The sequence below is a fragment of the Pangasianodon hypophthalmus genome, chromosome 3 (assembly GCF_027358585.1).
Source record: "Pangasianodon hypophthalmus isolate fPanHyp1 chromosome 3, fPanHyp1.pri, whole genome shotgun sequence".
NCBI lineage: Eukaryota > Metazoa > Chordata > Actinopteri > Siluriformes > Pangasiidae > Pangasianodon > Pangasianodon hypophthalmus.
Window position 1 is genome coordinate 28,508,818 of NC_069712.1, and position 13,740 is coordinate 28,522,557.

The 13,740-nt window shown below is 38.8% G+C and overlaps 1 protein-coding gene across 1 annotated transcript in view; it reads left to right on the forward strand.

Moving 5' to 3' along the window:
* Positions 1-943: 943 nt before the first annotated feature.
* The window catches only part of rps6ka2 (ribosomal protein S6 kinase, polypeptide 2), a 32,621-nt gene continuing 19,824 nt past the window's right edge, over positions 944-13,740 (forward strand). Inside the window, exons 1-5 of the mRNA XM_026939545.3 lie at positions 944-1,506; positions 7,206-7,322; positions 7,950-8,031; positions 9,837-9,917; positions 10,217-10,296. Of these exons, the coding sequence (XP_026795346.1) occupies positions 1,408-1,506; positions 7,206-7,322; positions 7,950-8,031; positions 9,837-9,917; positions 10,217-10,296 (459 nt within the window). The 5' untranslated portion in view covers positions 944-1,407. The remainder of the gene's footprint in view (positions 1,507-7,205; positions 7,323-7,949; positions 8,032-9,836; positions 9,918-10,216; positions 10,297-13,740) is intronic.

Here is a 13,740-nt window from a genome sequence, read left to right on the forward strand (position 1 = left end):
AATGCTTAGCCCTAGCTCTAACTCACAAGATGCTCTACAACACGAAACAATGCAATTAAGGACAACACACTTATCCAGGCTGAAACGTGCTGAATTGTCTCCACCACCTGGACTTGATAGATGGTTTGAGTCCATCCAGGTGGAAGGAGCTGGAATAGGTGGAACTCCACCCCCTGGAATTTTGGTTCAAGTCCACCCAGGCAGAGGAGCTGGATCAGGTCCAACTCCACTCCCTAGAATTGTGGTTAGACTCTGCCCAGTTAGGAAGAGATGGATTAGGTCTGACTCCACCCCCTGGACTTTTGGTTAAATGCTACATAGGTAGCAGGAACTGAATCAGGTACCAATTCCATTACCTGGTCTTTTGGATAGAGTCTGCTCAGGCAGTGGAGTTGGATCAGTTCGGACTCCACCCCATGGACTTTTGTTTCAAGTCCGCCTAGGTAGAGGAGCTAGATCAGGTCCAACTCCACCCCTTGGACTTTTAATGTGGGTCCACTCAGGTAGGTGGAGCTAGATCCGGTTTGACTCCACCCCCTGGACTTTTGTTTCAAGTCAGCTCAGGTAGGTGGAGCTGGATCAGATCCAGCTCCACCCCCTGAACTTTTGGTTCTGCAGATAGGGCTGTGTGTGTGTGTGTGTGTGTGTGTGGAACAACAGTAATTCATGCATTTTGAATGTATTCATAATACAGATACAGATATTAGGCCACCACTCCTGTGAGAGTACCATAGGTCTGCTGATATGCCTTTCTGTTGCTGTGTTTTGTTTTTTCAGTCTCCTCGTGTACTCCCCGCGGTATTACTGCTGGCCCCATTTCCGAGCAGCTCTGTTTCTAGCGCAAGGTGAGCTGCTCTATCGACTCGCATTGGTTTTCATCCAGCCCAGAATTCCCACGCGTTTTCCGACAAACTCGGCGTCCTGCGCTATGATTGGTTAGTACTTAATACACACAAAATAATCCGCCAATTACGCACGGGCGGCTGTGTGTGAAGATGAGCCACGGAGGCGGGATTAGTGAGGAAACGGGTAGAGCCAATGCCGCTGTGCGCAGGAGTGAAGCGGCCCGGTACCGGGAGGAGGCAGCGCGCCGGGATTGGCTGCGTAAAGGCTCTGAGCTGAAGGTAGAGCTGAACAGGTCTCACTGACGCCACACAGGAGAGAAGAAGGATGCGAAAAGACACTGATCCGCGTCACATCGCCGTGATCCTGCACTAACCCTGCACAGCACCCGTCCGCGGGTCTGAATTCGCCGTCTCTCATCCAGCTCCTAACAAAACTCCGCGTTATGGATTAGACAGAAGGCAGGTCGAGAAGCCACTGTAAACCCCCGTGGCGCGGTGTGTGATCCGGATTTCCAGTGGAGGATAAGACTCAGTTCAAGCCTCAAGCGACAGAATCAGGACCATGGACGCGAACATGCGGAAATTCACAGTCCGGAGGTGGTTCTCGGTTTACCTGCGCAAAAAGACGCGCTCCAAAAGCTCCAGCTTGTGCAAACTCGAGGTGAGCGCCTCTTCTCTCTCTCTCTCTCCCTCTCTCTCTCTCTTGTTTGAAGTTAGAAGGTGTGCTGTAAACACTGCTCTGGTGCTCTGGTGCAGGTTTTGGCCAGGACGCTGCCTTGCCCAAGCGCATTGCGTGTGTTTAACACAAACAGCCAAAAGTCATCAGCACCTCCACACTGACACAGCAAACTCAATATCCTGAGCTATGAATTCACATAATAAGTGACCAATAATAAATGGCATAGAAGGCTCCAAAAATTGTGCCAAATGATGGTAGTCTATATATAAAATCCACACTGACATTTACAGCATTTAGTAAGATGCCCTTCTCCAGAAATGCCTTGCAGTGTCTGCCAAATACATATTCTTCATGCTAGTTCACTAGGTCAAGGACAGTAAGCCTAAAAGCCTGTTAGAGAAGGTTAGTGCAGTGTGAAAAGAAAGCACACAAGCACAAGTAGTGAGCACCTCTGAGCTATACTGACTGTACAGGGTGAGAGAAGGATGTAGCCTAAGTGTAGCCTACACAAGGGCCTCTCAAACTCTCTGTAGCCAGGAACCCCAGTACAGATTTTAACTAACATTATTCAAATATTAGAATTATTATTTTAATGTGCACAGCAATATTTTGGCTATTTCTCAATGCCATAGAGCATTTATTCTTCAAATTTCCACCCACTCAATACAAGTCCATTAATGTCCAAGTTGACATTATTTATAGGCCTACTTGTATTTGAGTTATTGAGGTTTGGTGTAAAACACATTCGATTCATGTGACCACTTAAAAAATGATAAGAACTTAATAATAATTATAAAAACTTTCGAAAACATCTGGTTTACACAACTGTATTCCTGTCGTTGCATTAAAACCTACTGTATTTATTTGCCTTACCATAGGATCAGACCTAAATATTTCTATGGAGTTAAATTTTGGTCTAGAAATAATTAAGAAACTACCAAACTGATGTTGTAACGTAAAAAAAAAATAAAATAAAAAAACTTTTATTTATTTATTTATTTATTTGCTTGCTTGCTTGCTTGCAATTTAGGCCATGGGCTTTGGTCCCATTGAATTTCATGCAAATATTCTTGTGTCTGAAATTCCTTTGAACTGCTTTCAACTGCTTTTCTTCCTCCCAAACACGTCAAATGTTTTACGAGATGATCGGGCTTGACAAGGCTGCCTCGCAGTATTAGAAGTTAAGCCATCAAAGTGTCTGTGTACCTGTGATTAATATAGTTAGCTGATGAGACATTAAATGTGGCGTTTATGTTATGCAGCAAAAATACACGGAGTGGAGCAAAAATACCCAGAGTGGTTCATTTGTTTCCAGATGGATTTAAATAAAACCTGCAGGTGTCAATTAACTATGCTTTTAACCTTAATTAAACGCTTTATTTTTCACTTCTTTTTTTTTTTGGAGTCACATTTGTAGAACCTCACGAGCCCTGTTTTTTCGTGGCATGCATATATTTAGGTACCTTTTTACATTTACTTATTTGCATGATCCTTTTATCTAAAGTGACAGGACACAACTGAGCAGTTGAAGGTTAAGGTCCTTGCTGAAGAGCACAACAGTGACAGTAGTGGTGGTAGTGTTAGGAATTGAACTCACAACCTACTGAATAATAAACCAAACGCTTAACCACCAAGTCGCCACGGCACAACGTTGTACTTGGATTTGTATTTTTTTTAATTTCTGTGACATTCAGACTGTATTATCTTTTCGTGTCGTAATTTCACACACAGTGTTAGTTCCAACCAAATACGTGAATCACTTTCATACGCTTCATACAGTTGTGCATTTTATTAGGTATGCTCAAATCCAAATGGATTAACAATGTATAAAAGTTGAAAAGCCTATATGTAATGTGACACTTATTGTCTGATTGAACAATTAGGTTACCTGAAATGAAATGCAGAGGCCTGAATAATGTGTTTTGCTGTGAGGAAAATTGCATTAAGTCTGTCCTTCAATTGCTGCATTGTCCCTCATCTGTATTCCTTTACTCTGTACAAGGGGAGAAGGAATATAATGTAATCAGGTTAATATGTGAAGATGTAATATTACTCAGGGAGCAGAGAACAGTAATGTAAGAGTTTGAAGAGGGTTTGAGTATAATGAAAGGGAAAGAAACATTTTGCTTATTATTAATGGTTAGAATAAGAGCATTAAAAGTCTGTTATTAACCACAATTCTGTTTGCATGTATGTCAGCTTTATAATATATGTTTTGCATGCAGTTGCTTTTTCTGAAGATGAACAATTGAGCATAAAAATAAGCTAGTTTTTTTATGGTCACAGGTTTAAGGGCAAACTTGGTGTAGTAAAGACATCATTAAAAAGCTAAAACCTCACATATCATTTTCCTTGATTTTGTCCTTGAATATTGTAGGAATCTTCACATTTGCAATGAATAGACTACATGTCAAATATTTTAGCTGTTACCTTAATGCTTAACGGATCATCAGTACCTTCATCAGTAAATTTACCTTAATGTAAATTTTATGTACAGGTTGGTATTCGAGTACATGAAGATTCATTCCCAATATGAGCATTAATGAAGGTTTTGGTGGAAAATGAAATACCATCATACATAAGTTAGTTCAGAGGAAGCGTCAAGGCCTGAAGCCTAAAAACACCACAATTTGAACACATTTGAATAAAGTACATAGATGTGAATTTCATGCACTTACTGGGCTACAGCACCAACAATGGAACGTTTAGGTGGATGCTTTTCTCAATTTGCCTGCTGCTTCCTGGTAATTTTTGTGCTTATAGATGGTAAAGACTCTCCCTTCCATCGAATGGTGTTTGGCGTAATCATCACAGTTCATCAGAAAATGTGCGGCTAAGGAACACCTTCAAACAAGTCAGCCGTCATCACACAGATGAATCATATTTTCTGCATAACAAAAGAAGTCTAAACATTTTAATAATAAGAGATTACAATTCATTTACAGCTGCTCAGTTTTCTAAATTACATCATTTTCAATTTTGCAGATATAGCCAATGAAGTGAGCTTTGTAAGAAACAGTGAAGAAGCCTGGTGAAAACAGTAAAAAAAAAAAAATTGCTTTAGGCTAAACAGCATAGCATTACGCCTAATCCATAATTCATGTTACTAATGATGCAAAATCTGAAAGTGAATCCTGACGTAGGCAGTTGTTGCAGCTGAGTTGCTTCTTATATTATATGGATTTTTTTGACCGTTTCCATTTTATGAGCAAAATCAATGTTAAATTAAAAGCAAGATGTGCTTATATTGTACTCATAGTGAATGGTTGTAATTTTGAAGGCACATTATCCAGGACGCTTTAATGAAAAGGGAAAAATGTGATGTGAATAATCACATTAACAACTCTAAGCTATTCAGTTTAATTGAGATATAAAAAGAATGAGATAGAAAAGGGGCTAAGTGGTCAATTCTGCTCATTAATTCTGCTGCACTCACATCTTAAAATGTGTGCTGCTGAAAGGTAGTACATCAAGCATGGACAGCACACTACAGTGTTAGAGATTTGGGTCCTTGTTGTGTTATCTTGGCACCAGGTATCAGGTCCTGGAACAAACAGAGTGGCTAGTGGTGTAGGTCAGTGCCAGTTAAAGAAAAACGCCTGAAACATATCTGAGAGGTGGGCGGATTTTGTATCATGTTCGCCGACAAAAATACGAGGGAGAGCAGGAACAGGAGTGGAGGTGGACTTGTGCTTTTTGAGAACAACAGATGGTGCAACACAGGACACATAACTGTTAAAGCACAAGTTTTCAACCAGAGTGTAGAGGTTTTGGCTGTCAGTCTGCGTCCATATTACTTGCCGCAGGAGTTTTACGTCTGATTGTTTTGTGTAAGCTTGACAATCTGGCAGAGCCTCAGGGTAGAGTCGCAGCTCCTCCAAATTCACGTATAAGGACGCGCCTATGTCAGCTCCCGGTAGAGCTGTATCAAGCACATGTCCTAGTGGACGGAGACCCTGGGGCAGACTAAGGACCCGCTGGTCATTCTCACACTCGCTGTTTGCCCTGAGGGTTTGTTTGGTGAAAGGCGAAAGCTGTTTTTCAAGCCTAGGAGTGATCCAGAGAACTGATCCCTGGTTATCTTGAAAACGATGGTCTGGGGCTCGGTTCCACCAAACCATGGTGTGGTCCACAGCAGGTGAGAAAGCTATCCGCTGCACTCTGAGTAAGTATCACGGTACTTCCTTTTCCAAGTTTTGTGATAGCAGGGAAAAAGGCTGTTATGATCACTTTATTGTCACTGGAGCACTGTAATTAGCACTGAGAGCATTGTGAAAAACTCACACCTCATATTGGCCTGCATGGCTAAGAATCTTATACGAGAGCGGCTCATCGTTTGCAGGGAGTCCTGCACGATAACATGCCATGCATCCAAAAAGCGCTGTTTGGAAACGCTAATGAAATAAAATAATGAAAAAAAACAATAAAAGGGTGAACCTACTGCCTACTATCTTGCAAATCTGCAGTTAGGAGCCCCTCTTACAAATGAGCCTTTCAAGTATTCAGGCTAAGTGTGAAAATGCCCTTTATTTCACACTTGGCTTGGGAACATCTGGAGAGCTCCCAGAAGAGCTGGGAGAGCTGGAATCTGTGGCTGGGGATAGAGAATTCTTAGCCTGGTGCCATCATGACTACCACCTAGAAAAAGAGGAATGAACGTGAATTAATGAATGAACGAATGAACATTGTTCACCATGAAATGTGTTAAATGACACCAAACATGATGGTAATATATACTGAAATGACATAAATAAAAGTAGTAAAATTACTAACATTTTATGACAAGTGTTTTACATAATCTAAGGCTAATAATAAATGGATTAAAAAGCACTGATATGCTAAAGCTTTCTATTAGGAGACGTTTATTTAACGTTTATGGAAGGAGTCTCGGGTGTCAGCTCTTTGTAAGCTTTCCCGACATGAAAGATTCTTCAGGACAGAGGAGTTCATGCTTTCTCAGTCACACAACAAGCTGTATTTTTGTCTGATTTACTTCAAGAGAGAATTACAGGAGTGGCTGTTTATAGCTGCTATAACGTAAGTTATGACAGGAACTAACTTGTCTTACCGACGTTCCTCAACATTAAATGTAACTATAAAACTTTAAACGCATCACGTGCTGTTCATTAATAAATGGAAAATTGTAAGCGGTAGCAAATCTTTGTTTTGTAAGCAGGATAACACTTTCGGCTTGGATTATTTTGGTCCATTGTGTGCTATTCCTTATTGTTTAGCTGATTACAGAACTAGGATTAAAAAAAATTGTGATTCTACAGCCCAGTCAGTTCCCTTCATTCATCACTAAGCCTGGGTATACATTAACGAGTATAAGGTCTTTAAGGTAAAAGCTTTGATATTACCTTATCCATGACAAAGCCTGTTTTATAATTAAGAATACTGTTTATTCTTTTTGTAGAGGAAAGATGTCCATTGTCACAGATCACATGCACTGCGAAACACTGTGCTGTCACTTCCCAGAGATAATATTTATCACATTATATCAGGTGTATTTTTAAATATGATTCAGCTGTGATTCACACAAAGTCTGTTTACACCAGCTCCATTAGTCGCAATGAAAGCTGGTGAAACCTCTCACTCATACACATGCAGGTTAATGGCAAGAGTGTTTGTTTTCCCTTAAATCACATGGTCTCCTTCTGTGCCATCTGCTTCCTTTGCAGGATGACAGTATCCTGAAAGAGATTGATATAAGCAATCATGTGAAAGAAGGCTTCGAGAAAGCTGACCCGTCACAGTTTGAGCTTCTTAAAGTGTTGGGACAAGGCTCCTATGGCAAGGTGAGCTCGAAAACACATCACGTCCGTTAGTCAATGCCATGCAAATTCACCTTTTCATGAACAAACATCTGGTCTTGTAGTTTGCATCAATGGCATTAATGCTGTGCTGTTTTCCTGGGGTTCATATCTATGCCTTGTACATTACCTTTGTGGAGGTTAAGAGTGGAAGATATGACAATAATATCTGTACAATTTCTGCGATACACTATGCATCAAGATACATGTATAGGTTTGCTCACAAACCGCCAGCAATACAGTAGTGCGGCAAATTACATGAAAAAGCTGTTTGATTATTTATGCAACGTCTACAAAAATAAATGTATTATTTATTCCTAAATTAAAAATATACAGTATATGTATGTTAATTTATTTAAAAAAAAAAGAACTCTGAAAATGAGAAAAATATTTAAATCTGAAAAAATATATTGTATTTTATCATTTTAAAGATTTTAAATTTGCCAGCTGCTTCCAGTCAGTTTGTAATAAATTTTTTTTAATTATTATTATAACACGATATCAAAATAATTTATCACAGTATTGATATTATGTCATCATATCACGCAGATGTATAAATGTGAATTTATAAAGTGCTTTTTAAAAAGTATATGTGTGTGGTTTTTTTTAAAGGTATTTCTGGTGAGAAAAATTAAAGGCTCAGACACAGGGCAACTCTATGCCATGAAGGTGTTAAAAAAGGCCACTTTGAAAGGTAATACCATTGCTTCAAGTATAACATTTACAAATATTACACATAAAACAAATTATTATGCTTCCAGAACATGTGTGCATAGTATTTGTCGATTTTTTGTGCTATAAATCAGTCTTCAGCAATTTTAGCGAAGCATGCGTTTGCATGTGACTCATAATTATATGAAAAGATGACGGAGCTAAAAAGCTGTGGGGCAGTTTTTTAAAGAGCATTTAATTTAGCAGCAGGGAGTGGCTGCTCGAGTACTGCGCAGTTTTGCAGAGTTGCCATCATTCAGCAATGTCTCTCAATAAAGCCAATGAGAAGGGAAAGAGATACAGTTTCATAATGTAAATCATGGGGGTATAATGCCTTGAATGGATGCAAAGGAGTATTTGGTAATTTGCTTGTCAGTTGTACATGCACTGACCACTTTATTAGACACACCTGTACATCTGTACATTCATCTAATTATCCAATCATGTGATAGCAGCGCAATACTTAAAATCATGGCACAGGTGAAGAGCTTCAGTTCACATCAAACATCAGAATGGGAAAAAATGTGATCTCAGTGACTTTGACCAAGGCATGGTCTCTATAGTTTACTCAAAATAGTGCGAAAAACAGAAAACATCCACTGAGCGGCAGTTCTGCATGTAGATGAGAGAGGTCAGAGTGGTTCGAGCTGACAGGAAGGATATGGTAACTCAAATAACCACTCTTTGTAACCGTGGTGAGCAGAAAAGCATCTCAGAATACGCAATAAGTTGAAGACCACATCAGGTTCCACTTCTGTCAGACAAGAAGAGGAATCTGAAGCTACGGTGTGCACAGGCTCACCGAAACAGGACAGCTCAAGATTGTGCCTGATCTTTTTCCATTACATGACTACTGTTATTACTCTAACAAAAAAAACGAAGCAATGATTTATCTTTTTACGTCATCCAGTTTTAACATAACTGCTTATTGCTCCATTAAGCAAGAAAACAAAATTCAATATAAAATGAGATTTCCACAAAATGCGTTTTCGTTTTTCATATTCCGTTTATTGAGTCATACCATAATTACAATAATCAGTTTGTCATTATGGTTGTTCATGATGTCCGTTACAGAGGCATCCTTTTCCACAACTTGTGCACAACCCACGTAACTCTCTTTGTGTAACCATGGTTACTTCCCAGACTCTTTTTAACATGGGAGTATTTCTCAGCTTTTACTAAGTCATCTGTGCAAGTTCTTTGTGTACTTGTGAGTGAAAAATAACACCATCAGTGAGAGCAACACCTTAGCAACAACCAGCTCTTCTTCGCTTACATAAACCAGAAATACCCAGCTGTGCAGCACACACTTCTTTTCTCTCGTTTGTGGACTTGGAGATGTTAGCTGGTTTGAAAGAGATAGCCTAATGATATCATGCAAAATAGAAGCAGCTTTCACAGAATACATTAGAAGTGTGTTTTTTATTCCAGTCCACTGTGCAGGAGGGATTTACATGGTACTCAGACAGGAATAGGATCAAAAGGGAACGCATCCTTTTCTGACTGACGCTTCTATGCAATTATAAGCCATTACACTTCCACAACTGTATATATGATAATGTTAAACAGTAGTAAGTATGGTGAAAGGATGTTCGGGATGAGCATTATAGGCTTTATGATTACAGCAGCAGTTCCTATGCACAAGTCTATACAGTATAACACTGCAATTATCCACTGAAGAAAGGAATAAAAGTTTTTTTTTGGGGGGGTTGGGGATTCTGAATCTTTAGTTGCAATCTATGTTTGACTCTTTGCATATGACTTTCTGTTCTCCTGTTGTCTATAAAGTGCGTGACAGGGTGCGATCCAAAATGGAGAGGGACATTCTTGCTGAAGTGAATCATCCCTTCATAGTGAAACTTCACTACGGTGAGCAGCCATTGCTTCCCTCCTAAAAAGAAAACAGCAAGATCATTCAAGTGCATTCCACAAAATAACTAATTATTATACTAATTATTATTAATACACCATGTATTTGACATTAGTTTCTGCTATCACTTACGTTATAGCAGCTATATTGACATTAGAGTGCACATATGATACATTTCAGTTATGAGTGTTGGCCATGAATAGTTTATCAGTGTTGCATAAAAAATGTATAACGTTCCAGCCAACTGTGTGGCAAGGAAGAGTGCTGTGTTAATGGGATGTTGTGTTGTTTCCTGCAGCCTTTCAGACTGAGGGAAAACTGTATCTCATCCTGGACTTCCTAAGAGGAGGCGATCTCTTCACCCGTCTCTCCAAAGAGGTTACACACATATAGTTTTTTGTCTAAGGCAACTCAGGTTTTCATATCTAAGTCATTCTAGTTAGGTTTTGAACGGAGGTGGAAGAAATACAGAAAAAAACATCAAAGTAAAATATGCGAAAGTATGCATATTATGCATATTTTTTGAAAATCTTACTCTGTTGAAAGTCAATAATTATAAAGGGGTAACAGAAAAAAAAGTCCACACACATATATTTAAAAAGTAAATGATTTTAGTTGAAATTAGAAACCAGGATATGCTTTTTTGTTTGGTTGGTTTTGGTCAAGCCATAACAGTTTGCACTACTAAATTAGTATTAAAAAATAGGAAGTTTAAGATTCCATTTCACTAAGTTTTACTTGCATGTCAGGACTATAAATGCAAATATTAGCATAAGAAAAATATATAAATATTAAATGATTTATCAAATAAAATATTTGGATGGTAGATGTGGAGTGATGGTAAGGGATGCTGTAGAGCTGTGGGAAAAAGCGCTGCTCTGTAAGATTTCACTTACATGCTCTGAAAGCAAGAGACACCAGCTTATTATTTACAGCGCTAATCCATGATTAGTTGATAATTAATTTGACATTCAAATGATCGTGGTTCTGTCGGGAGAATGTCTGAGATACATCCATATGTTTGATAACACCACGTGATTTGATTCCAATCATTTTACCAAAGTTTTTGAGTTTGCTATTCAGTAAGTAACGAATAAAACACGTGGCGTGTTGTTATATGAAAATATCCATGTCAAAGTGGTGTGAGGCAGGATTATTTTCTTATAACCAAAGCAATTCACCAACAATTGCACGTCACACTTTTTAACCATTTATAGTTACATTTAATGTTATGGAACGTCCATAACATTGACAGAAGTTAGTTCCAGATATCACTTAGTTATAGTCATAGTTATAACTATACCATCATTATAACTATAAACGCTCTTTCTCTCACCAACTTCTCTTTTTTTTCTCTCTCAAAGTTAATAAGGCAATGTCATGTTAGTGAGAAACCAGGAAGCACAGACTGTTGTGTCCTGAAGACTTTCCTGTAGTGGAAAACTTACAGCCGGCACTACTGTGAGCGTCGTGCTGTTATAGAAATATAATCCATACCTTCAGATTCGAGACTTCTACAGTGCTGTGGTTTAAACCTTTAAATGCCAGTTTGATGTCAGAGCTTTTAGTAGCCATATAAGCACCATAGCTGTGTGAAGATAGCTCTCTAATGGAGATTTATTCAGACAATGCTGGGTAATTAAAGGCATGTCTGCCAGCTATTCTCCAATGAATTTTCCCGCCATGGTGTAATTAGCATTGCCAGTGCTTTGCTATAACTCTCCCTAATGGACTCTTTCATTCCCATGATTGCATCACTTATCTCTTCTATCTGCTGTAAAAAAACATCATTCTGACATTTCCTTCAACTCTCCTTGAAAAAGAACGCAGGAATAGATTATTGATCTTTGTATGCTCGCTGTCTAGATCACTATATGCTCACAGGATCGGCAAGTGAAGTTTTACCACTGGTGACGTTTTCACCTGAGATTAGAAGAAGTATCATTTCTGATTTTTAAGAATGGGCCATGTTTATGGAAATAAATTGGGCATGTTTATCATCAAATGTCTTTCACATCATATTCTTTTTCTCAGTGTACAATTGGTCAGGGGATTTAAAATGGCTGCACTGTGTTAATTTAGCTGTAAACACTACAGTCCACATCCTGTATGGATGTCCCTTCTCTTACAGAGATGTCCCTCTGAATCTCCTCAGTGTTTTTTAACAACATGGTGAAAGTGAACAGCAGTTGTACCAGCGAAACAGTGAACGCAGTGATACTTTATGATGATTACCAAGGATACTTAATTCAGTCTATGCTCATAGATTGAGATGGCCAAGAATATCTTGTTGCCTTGGTGATAGGATAGGAGATGCTACAAGTTATTTTTGAAACTCATATAACATTAAGAGCTTTACAACATAATAAGGGTTGCGTATCTTAGACAGCGCAGTGCTATTCTTATCTGGAGCCTGGCTGTCCTTTGTGCTTTTTCTTCCCCAAAATGGCTGTGCGCAGAGGTCCAAGTCAAAAAGTATATGTGGTAACCAAGAATAAACTACATTTCTTAATGGTAGGCGCTCAGCAAAGTGGCAAGAGTTTATTGATTTACAGCACAGAACCAGTTCTTTTTCTGTATAGGTACATTGTTATCAAGCTTTAATGTAAAATAGAGTTCTCTAATTAAGCTTAATTATCCTCTAAAATAAGTCCTCTAATTACGAATTTGCTTGTCACTGACTGGGATCATGGGAAATGGGATGAAAAATAAAGTTATACCTAGCAAATTGGGTCCCAGGCGACTGAAAAATAGAACATGTAATCTTAATTATTGATTTTTCTTAATATTTTAAATGAACCAAGAGGGGAAAATCATAATGTACGTTATAGAAATCAAAAATCAAGTTGCATCAAGACACATAAAGAAGTCATGTATATCGTATGAATCTAAATTTGAGATCTCTAGAGATCTTGTGTTCTAAACTCATGTTCTTTTATAGCTCCGGTTTTACTACTAACCCTGAATTTAGTTTATAATTCTGTCATTACACATGCTTCACAAATCTTGTTTACCAAGAATTCCTTGCTGAGGTTCCTGTTCAGTTCAAATTGCTGGAGGTTGCGTTACACTGCCTTAATAGCGCTCTCAGAACAGACCGGGTGTATTTAGTTTTTCAGTGCTTTTCTTCAGACAGTGATTAATGAGAGTCATTCCCTCTGCTAAGCATCCAGTCCCACCTAGTCTCAGTGTCATCACCTTCAGACAGGACAGCCTCCCCGCAAACTAATAACACTTGAACATATGGGCTTTGATGCCCCGTAAACACAGCTGTTTATTAAGATAATAAACCATATGTGACCATGCGTGCATCATTTTTGCCCTCTACCCTCTATGATATTGCATGTAGTGAGCCAAAACATCTTGAGTGATTTTCTACATGAAATCAGCAAGGCATATTCCATTACACATTCCAGCTACTCAGTAAGTCAGAACCAGCACACCTCAGAAGTGCCAGCCTTACCTTTAGTGTTGCTTCTATTTTTTTTTTTTAAAACAGCACCAGACGATTGGAAAGACTCTTATCTCTTACGTTCGGTGATGCCATGCGTGAAGCTTGATTTAATCATGATCCTCTGAGTAGAGGCTTGAGAAACGGGAGATGTGAATTAATTATCGCTAGTGCTGGAATCAGTCATCTGCCAGCAGCAGCTGCCGCACTCCTGCCTGGAACTTGTTATAATCTATGCAAGCCAATTTTCTTCCCTCAGAATGCTGGTGTCTGTCTCCCAACACATCCTGTGCAGAACCTAAATGAATTTCCCAGTAATTAAAATTTAGCTATGCAGCAAGATGAACAGTGTTAACAAAAAAAACCTAAAT